General features: G+C 37.3%; 1 protein-coding gene across 1 annotated transcript; it reads left to right on the top strand.

Moving 5' to 3' along the window:
* Positions 1–1,045: 1,045 nt before the first annotated feature.
* spmip7 (sperm microtubule inner protein 7) lies at positions 1,046–9,730 on the top strand (the record flags this gene model as incomplete). Its single annotated transcript, XM_079248739.1, has 8 exons — positions 1,046–1,439; positions 5,433–5,521; positions 5,670–5,731; positions 6,145–6,301; positions 7,499–7,566; positions 7,769–7,876; positions 8,034–8,108; positions 9,586–9,730. 8 exons carry the CDS (start codon positions 1,046–1,048, stop codon positions 9,728–9,730), a joined length of 1,098 nt encoding a protein of 365 aa, XP_079104865.1.

The following is a 9,730-nucleotide window of genomic DNA, read 5'->3' as shown; positions in this document are numbered from 1 at the left end:
ATGCTTTCACTATTTGCATGAACCGTATGTAGCTGCTGTGCACGCCTATATATTTGTGTGGGCTATTTACATTTCAACAAAACGTTCAAGCGTACTAATTAATAGGCAGTGAGGCAAATAGTATTTCTGTTTTCTTGCTTCACTGAATATAAGACGGCTCTTTCAAGCCCGCTCTTTCACCAGATTATTCCCCTTTGCAAAAGCACTTTTTGCCTTTATGCAATTTACATAATTTTCATTTAGTTTACTCTTAACTTTAAAAATACAGCTCATATTTGAAGTTTCTCTTTCAAGCAGTACCACTTGAGGCTGGGAAAACAACTCATTTAGCACATGAAAATCTATTTAATATTTCTTGAGGGACAACTCAGTACTAGGTCACCTTCTTGCATTATAATACCCATTAGAGATCTCACAATGCATCATTATAATATGACCACCGAGAATTTTTATTTGTCCGTGTGTGATAATTGTAAATTGCTGTTTAATCCATGAGGAAAAGGACATACATGCGTGTCATGTTAGGTGTTAAAGCTGGACAACACTGGCTCTTTCACTCCATCTGGTGGTCACTTGGATAAAAAGCAGACAAATGATTCAAATGGAAACAAATTTTAATCAGTTGCTTACACCCACATTGAAATTGTACACCAAACCCAGAGGCAGGGTCAAGTCTTCTGTTTATCATTTGCCACCAAAACACATTTGTGTGGAGTAATTTCCCATGGATAATAATCGCCCCCTCACTACAGGCTAAGCATTTTTATTTAGGCAGTTTGATAAATTAGTTGCTGTAGGTGGAAAATGGAACAGCTAAGAAGCAAAAATATTCGTCATAAATGTTTCACAGAAACTGCATTGACCAGAATAGAGTCCAGAGGATTTTGACTGAGTCATAGCTCTTCAGTAGTAAAAGGTATGTGGACGTACACCTCGCTTCTCTGCATGTTGGTAATTTGATCAGAGAAGGAAACAAAAACGGTCTCTGGGCAACGTGCCTCAACACATAAACACAAGCACCCTGGAGCTTCCTTCACAAGCGAGAATGACAGCACTTTTAGACCCTTCAACACCCTTCTCTGCAGAGCTACACATCATCAAGAGACTGAACTCCAGTTTGTGCAGGTCTGGTGGCGGACATGAGGGACTTCATCCCCATGCTGAGCATGTTTCCCTGGCTCCTTTACGATGTGATGTCCCACTAGTGGACCCTTGCAGTGGTCAGCTGAGTGCTGGAGCTGAGGTGGACCTGGGGATCAAAGGTCGGCCAAGATTCATTGATTTCCATCATGTGGCATCAGCATTGTGGGTCCCCCCGGGTTTCAGAGAGAGGCCCCAAACATCACCACATCTTTCTAACACTTCTGTCGATACAAGAGAGGACAAAGCCTGGAACTCCAGGAGGATTCCCAGTGCACCCCTGAGAGAAAGACTACGTGGTATAAAAGCAGTAATTTAAGCATGAATTAAGTTAATAAGAGTTAAGAGCAGGGTTGGATAGATAAACTATTTACTGGAGAGCAGTAAAGGATGGATTGTGGTGGATTAAATGAAACAGTTAGTCTGCTACTTTAATAGATAGAAAATTAATTGGCAACTAACTTAGTTATCAAGTAGCTGTAACTAAAGATTTCATTTTTTTTGACTTAATATAAAAGTAAACTGAGATTGTGAGATTTTGTCTGTTGTTTATAAAAAGAGAGCAAGTTGAAGTGCATTGCTCTACTTCCCGGTAAGGCAATGCATTTCTGCACCAGAATGCAGAGGAGAGACATCTCTGGTTGGACTTCAAGTTTGTTTTAATCAGTTTTCTGGTAATTCATCTGTAATCACACCCATCACAGCTAATGACTTGAATACAAGTCTCATTTTCTTAATCAGAGAAAACAGGATTTTTAAAAGGTTTTAGTTGCACTTGTGAAATTATTCTGAAATTATTACAAGATACAATCTAACTTGGCTACACAAAATTGTCTACCTAGTAATAAAACAAATCATTCATGTAGGTAATGAAAAGCTCAACAATGTATTTCTTTTTTAATACTGTTTTGCAAATTATTTCCTTGCAAGCATTTGCATACACACACACACACACACACACACACACACACACACACACACACACACACACACATATATATATATATATATATATATATATATATATATACATATATATGTGTGTGTGTGTGTGTGTGTGTGTATATCCTGATATCAAACATATGCCTATAAACGAGCATCTGCTGGTAAGCTGGCACTGCTAAACATATAAATACATTTTCTATGACAGCTGGAGATTCCATCATGTTACTATGATGCAAATTGATGTAAATTATATTTCCTTTCTAAATTAATGCTTTTATTACAGACTCACACATGCAAATATAAAGCAAATTTCCAAGAAATTCAATGAAAGCTGTATTTCTTATTATCAACAGCTTTGTAAATCTGCCTGGACAGCTCCCTGCAAGAAGAATCTCCTCAATGAAATGATCACAAATAAAGTGACACATAACAAGTCTAAAGCAGTTAATATAAAGATGGAACCGTAGCTAGCTGGCATCCATGCCTCCAGGCACAATACTGTATAAATAAGATTAGCTGCCATTTGCAGACTGGATTTGTGTGTCATGTGCATGATGGGCACTGAAAGGCAAGGCAGGTTTATTTGTACAGCACAATTCAACAACAGACAGCAGGATTTCCATTCAGAGAGAAAAGGAGGTGGTAAAGAAGAGCCCCCTGGCTAAGTTTCATCCAAGGGCATCTTTGCAGGATAATCTGACCTTCAGTGTAGTTGCTGCTGTGCATAGTTACTGTTTACAATTTGTCCCAGAGACCTGATGTCAGTGTGTCGTCCCAAGGTTCAGCCAGTCCTGTTGAAATTCAACTACAGTCACAGAGGGCAACAACAAAAGCGACAATACATGACAGTTTTGCTGATAAAACAGCTCTATGTCAGGTGAGTAATAATTGGCTTTCCTGCTGAAGTACACAGAGCTATTTTCAATTTGTTTGTGTTGTCCAACTGAGATAAGTGCTGCATTAAACAGGTCACTTATTTTCCCTTCATTTTGCTTCTTTAACTCTCTCAGCACATAAACACACTTTGATTTATAGACTCAATCTACTACATTGTAACACTGCAAATTACACATCATTACATACCACAATAGCGAAGTAATCCCTTTTCTATCATAAAAAGAAATAGATATGAAACAATAATCCACAAATACACACTGTTCCTCCTATATCTCATCATTGCACTATTATGTGGTCCACTTTGACAATATTATATTGTCACACCGTTTTGTTCTAAACCTGCCAGCTGCAGTAATCACAAGTAGCTTGACATTGTTTTTACAATGTAGGAGAAGCTTTCTTTGGCAGTCAGCCACAGTGGAAAATGTGTTAAAAGTGGAAGCTTGACGGATGCTAGTATTTCAGCAAATGTAGTAAACACAATGTTGCTTGAGCTCCATTAGTCATTCATACAGCATCTTGCTATTTTGTGTGTTAGCAGTATCAGCGAGGGTTTAAAATCAGCTCAGTGCATTGAGTGAGTTATTTGTCCGATAGATTGCAATGGATTTGATTCAGATACTGTTCCCCCCATAAGGTGAGTTTTTTACTTTGGTGATCCACTAGAGTATCATTTTTTTTCAATCCATTGCCAGCCTTATTTAGGAATATTTAGTTTCAGGTCAGCCTCAGTTAATGTGTTGTTACAAAGCAAATATTAACATTACATTGGACTATATTGTAAGCATGAAAGTACTTTGCTTGATGGACTCTAATCAATTTCTGTGTAAATGTAATCCAAAACATTAGCAAGAATAAATCAAATGACAATTAGGTATAACTGAGAGTCATAAAAACCTCAGGCGTCACATTGACTTATCAATGTTCACACATTTACCATTAGCAGCACATTGAAGAACAATGATGTGGCCTTTTTTATATGAATGAGTAAAGAAAATTTGGAGATAGAAAACCACTATGCTTGGATGAGAAGTTTACATAACCTGTGGAACATGGTGGTGTTAGTATCATTGTCTGGGCCTATATTACTGCATCTAGACCAGGATGATTTGTTAATGCTGATGGAACATGAAATTCTGAGATATATAAGCATCATTAAAAAGATATTTTCAGATTTTTTAATGAGAGAAGACAGTCATGGAAGACCAAAGTTAAAGTTTAGGAAAAAAACTAATTTTGAGACTTTGAAGTGTTTGAAAGTATTTGAAGAAACCTGTTCATGTGATGTAAGCCAAAGGTGAAGCTGTCATTTGAAGGCAAAACATGTTTATCTCTACAGCACAGTTAACCCTATAAAGCCAAAATTATCATATTTTACACATACAGTTTGTGTAAAGACATTTTGCATTGCTTTATAGTAGAAACTTTTCTCAAAACCCTGTTGTACACCATAAGACACTGGTGTCCTACAACCTGGTGGACACCAAAAAAGCTGAAGACACAACAATCGTTTTGATCTGTTTCACAGCAATAAATGGTAAAAATGCCACAAAATAAATTCATTCATCCATTATTCAAACTGCTGAATCCGATCAAGGGTCGCAGGGAAGCTGGAGCCTATCCCAGTAGTCTTTGGGTGAAAGGCGGGGTAAACCCTGGACAGCTCGCCAGTTCATCGCAGGGCCACAAAATAAATTTTTTCTTTTTTTTTTTTTTTTTAATATTATTTTGTTAGAGAGCCTAATTAACACTTAACTATAAAAAATTGGACTTTTCTCCCCAGTTGTTCTTAGGTTGAGCTAACTGCTTCATTAACCTATTTTGGAATTTCTCTGAAAAAGAACGTGGCCTTGTTATTACCGGTATTGTTGGGAAAAAGTTCAGATGTTACTTACACAGGGGGGTGAAGCTTACAGGGCCAGAGCGTTCTGATAGTTTTTAGTGACACTGTCTGAGAAATTGAGAAATACAGATATCTGAGTGAAACAGATATCTCTACCCCCCGGCAAGCTAATGACTCATCAGAGGTCCCTGAAACGATTTGTTTGATCAGTTTCCTAAATAGTAAAAGTTTAATTAGCCCTGATATTTTATTTTATTTATTTAAATCAGTTATTAGACTCTGCTTTCAGAGCTGTCTGATGATTTGACTCCAGAAAACAACATAACATTTCAAGCACTGCAGTACATGCTCATTTGTCAGCATGGTAGCTCTTTAATTAAAATATGGCGTAGCCAAAGCAGAGCCTTGCAAAGCTCCTCAGCATTTGTGTACTTTTATTACATGACTCTTAATTAATATTATTTTGGTTAGGTTATATTACTTTTAGAAACATGTCTGCTACTATCGCAGATAATATTCCACATCATCATGCAGGAGATTATGAGGTTCATATCACACAAAAGTGGTCAGCTTGACCTTATGTGATCAATAATTCTTGTTGTTCCAGAGGCACAGTTCCTGAACAAACAGATTCAGAAAGCTGTCAGAGATATGAGATGTAATGGTCTGGTAGATTATATCAGCAACCAGATCAAAGTAACCTGAGTATGACCTGAGAGGAGAAGATAAAATGTACTTGACCTTCTTGGGTTGGTTGCTGTGCCTTTTGGGGGGGGGGGGGGGGGGGGGGGGCTTGCCGTAATGATATAGTTGGGGAGAGACTGAATTTGTTTCTTCTAAACAGAATCTGTGGACAGATAACTCAGCAGCAGTTCAACACTTCATATACACTTCTGCAACACAGAGGTAAGAGTATGCTGACATCAAGTAGTTTCATTTCTGTAATGGTAAAGATAAATAAAGCTCACCTCCCGTATAATCCTTGCTGTAAAGCCAGCACACAGGGTAATTTTCTTTTATAGGTAATTGGCTGTGAATATGTGTTCTAATGATGACATGAGCAGGAAACGTGCCCTCTTTTCATGTTAACCGCTGCTCAGTGAAATCATGCAGATGAGGTGTAGCCTTGCTTTAAGCCTTGGGGAAGAATCAGCCCCTCATTAAATAAGCCTGCTAATAGACTTTATGTAATGGAGGGGAGGTTGTTTAAAAATTCAAATGAACGCAAATAACCTTTGGGAATTGAGTTAATCGTGTTGCAATCAAGAAGTTTGAGGCCACTGTGTTTCATTCAGTATGTTAGTGCCGCTTCTTTACAGGAGTTACGAGGAAGTCAACTGGGATGCAAAGTTACCCAGACCCTTAAAGCCACCAGAAACTACCCTGGAGAAATCAGCAGACCCAGTGAGTGACTTTTCTTCATCGAAGCGCTACAACAACAGGCCTCAGAAGTGGCAGGTGAGCCTTGGAGAACAGGTAAAGGCTGCTAAGTTTGCCAAAGCTGCTGCTTCCTCACAGGCAAATGTTTACATGTTCCCACAGGCTAAAAGGGTCATTCTTAATGGACGCTTTCTTTGTGGTTTTTTTTTTTTTTTTTCATTTTTATTTTAATTTATTGTCATATTTAATACCAGTTTTCTCTTACTGGAAGAGAATTCAAAGAGAGATGATTATCAGTTTCTGTTTGTGATCTGTTCTTATGGAAAGATCAATACTAATAGAACAACGTAACAATGTAATCAACCTCATTCTCATACCATGATTATCAGAACCTTGACTGGAGATCTGTGAGCTGTAATTCTGAACCTGGTACCTGATAATGCCACATTGGGCTGATCCATCCACAGCAAAGCACAATTCTCACAGTTACCCCATTTTTTTCTTGATAGATCCACTTTATGCAGCACATTTGCCTGAATACTTTCAAGTGAAAAGCTTGCCTCTGTGTCTCTCTGGGTTACATGTTCATATTCCTTCATTACAGTAAACACAGGTAGCATAGTATTTATTGAACCATGCATCATTCCGCTACTACTATACAGCTGAAAATCCCAATACACACATACACACACACACACACACACACAGTCTAAAGGACTAATTGAACTTCTGACATGTAGGGATGAGCATTTTTTACTTTTGATTTTTTTCTCTCTGTCATGGATTCTGCATTGCTGGGTTTTATTACAGTAGTTTCACCTTCTGTGTGACTTCTATGTTAAACAATTTTGCTTCCTGTGTCCACTCACTTGATTTCTTGATTTGCTCAGTAAGATATTTGTTTCTTGGCTGTAATTTGTTACCTTAACATCGTCATTTACCTCTCTCAGAACATATTATCCTTTCATTTATTTTTGTCAAATACTTGGTGCATAATTTACTGTAACCTGACTGCGTTTTTGACCTTTGTTTGATTATTTGTCATTCTGTTTCTGGATTCTCTGCTTTGACAGTAATTTTGGTTTTGTTTTAAGTTCTTCAATGTATGTATTAAGTCTGTATTTTGGTCTTGTATTTCCTCACAACCCCTCAATGTGTTCAGGAAATTTATGATCAAACAAAAGATTTAGCCTTTAAATGTCAAGCATTTCTAGCTTTGAATGTGAGGTGTTTTATCAATGTAATGTTTTCTAAAATCTTTTTAAAGAACAGTTGTTTTCTCTCCATTGCAAGTCTGTGGGTGCAGAGTGGAACAAACAACAGCTTCGATCGAGGAGTGATGCTAAGAAACCCATTACATTGTAAGTTATTGACAATCAGTTCAAAGTGAACTACTGCATCAGTCTTCCTTTTTCTAAATGATTATTTTCAGCTGCAGTGGATATCGGAGATCGGGTCAGATTCCTCTGTACACGTGAGTGTTTCATGTTTCAGAAATTACCACTGGGTTGATGAGGGCTTGCCTTGACCTGTCCTCATGTGTGGGTTCTCTTGAATTGGCAGTGGCACAATTGGCTCTGAAAATATGGATAACATTGACAATATAGATGAAGACTTTCACCCATTGACCCTGAAGAGGAGCATCATCCCTCCGTACACACTTACAGCTCAGTGAGACACTGAAGTTCTTCTGAACTATTTTATTAGCATTTACTTTTTATGAAATGGTCTGTAACCAAAGCAGATTATGAAAATGCACATTTTTAAATGCACATATATCAGCCTCCTATAAGAGACTCTAATGCACGTCCTTCTGTTTTTCTGCCAGTCAAACCACCATCCCTGGTTACACAGGCAAAGCTCTATATTCTAACTCTGCTGCTGCTGAAACAACTTTATCAGGGTGAGATATTTGTTTTAATCATTATTTCCTACAGAGACTTGCGTTTGTTAGTACTGCTCCTCATATCCTCAATACTTTCATCACCATTTTACTACCGTGCTCAACACACACACAGATATGAGAACTCTGATAAATGTCCACTAGAGGGCGACATCAGCTTGGTTATCCAGCTTCAGGACATCGATGTGATCAGATTTTACTGAGAAGAGTTGGAAAATAAACTCAGAGTAATTATGGAAAAGAAAGAAATGTCAGTATGTTACATTTGGATTGTTATTTTCTATAAATTTATTGACTGTTGTTTGGAGAGGACAGTGCACATTAATAAACATACAGTATAAATATCCTGGATTTAGCTTATTTCCACTGCATAGTCCCCAAATAAGGATTGATTTGAGCAATAATAAACTTCTTCTTAAAAAAAAAAAAAAAATTAAAGACATAATATTTTAGAGTAAAACCTGTTTTGTAAAATTAGATAAGTGTCTGATATTCCACCAACATGGCCTATATTTCTTTTTCATATCTACTCACAAACATGGGATCCGGTATCTGCTGTGTATTCCTCCATGAAAAAAAGTGCTTTCAGCTTAGATATGTACGTAATATATAACCGAGGTACATATATTAGCTTATGCATTTCATTCATTCATTCATTTATTCATTCATTCATTTATTCATTCATTCATTCATTCATTCATTCAGTCAGTCAGTCAGTCAGTCATTTTTAATTTTTGGTTATTTCCAGAGATGCATTTTTCTTTCATTTTTGGGTTAGCATTACTTCTTTATAGCTCTGTAAATGCATCTGTATAGGCTATGTGCACACACACACATTTACACACAAACACACACACACATATATAATGTGTGTTTGTGTATATATATATATATATATATATATATATATATATATATATATATATATATATATATATATATATATATATATATATATATAAAATGTATATATATATTATAAGTATTTTATTTCAGGAAAACTCTTTGAATGTCAGCTTACACGAATGAAAACAGTCGATTCAAACACCACACCTCTCCAGGAGTCTTGGCTGTCTGTTAAGGAGGTGGAAACCTGTTTCCTAGTTGGGCATCGGTTTAGCAAAGTTTACTGGCTTTTGGAGCAGGCATCTCCAGATGGCTGGATCCAGAGCAGCTCGTGGTAACGGTGGTTTTTCACAACCCAGATCCATTTTCCTGGTGCTTGACACCCCATGAGATCTGTTTCCTCTGTTGGTTGGGCTGGCCTCCCATATTTTTTTTCCCAAAACGGAAAAATAGACAAGTACTTGGATTGATTAACAGTCTGCTGCAACGGTCATACGTCCCTGGGATTTTTTGGGGGACTTTATCAGTATTATTGTTAAAGTCTTAGCTGTTTGTTAATGCACGGGAATGAGGGTTGTCTCATTAAGTTTTTACTTAATATAAAACAAAATGTTGTTGCATATTTTTACAGAGTGAGCCCAGAATCTGGAAGTTACGTGTTTGGCCATACAGCACCCCTCTCCCGAATGGTGACCACAGTGACCCCAAGCAACCCGTTCCTGAGACTTCCCGTCTCACAGCACAACATGAGGAGAAACATCAAACTAAACAAATGA

This window comes from Telmatherina bonti (assembly GCF_933228915.1).
Source record: "Telmatherina bonti genome assembly, chromosome: 11".
NCBI lineage: Eukaryota > Metazoa > Chordata > Actinopteri > Atheriniformes > Telmatherinidae > Telmatherina > Telmatherina bonti.
This window is presented reverse-complemented; position numbering and strand designations above follow the sequence as displayed.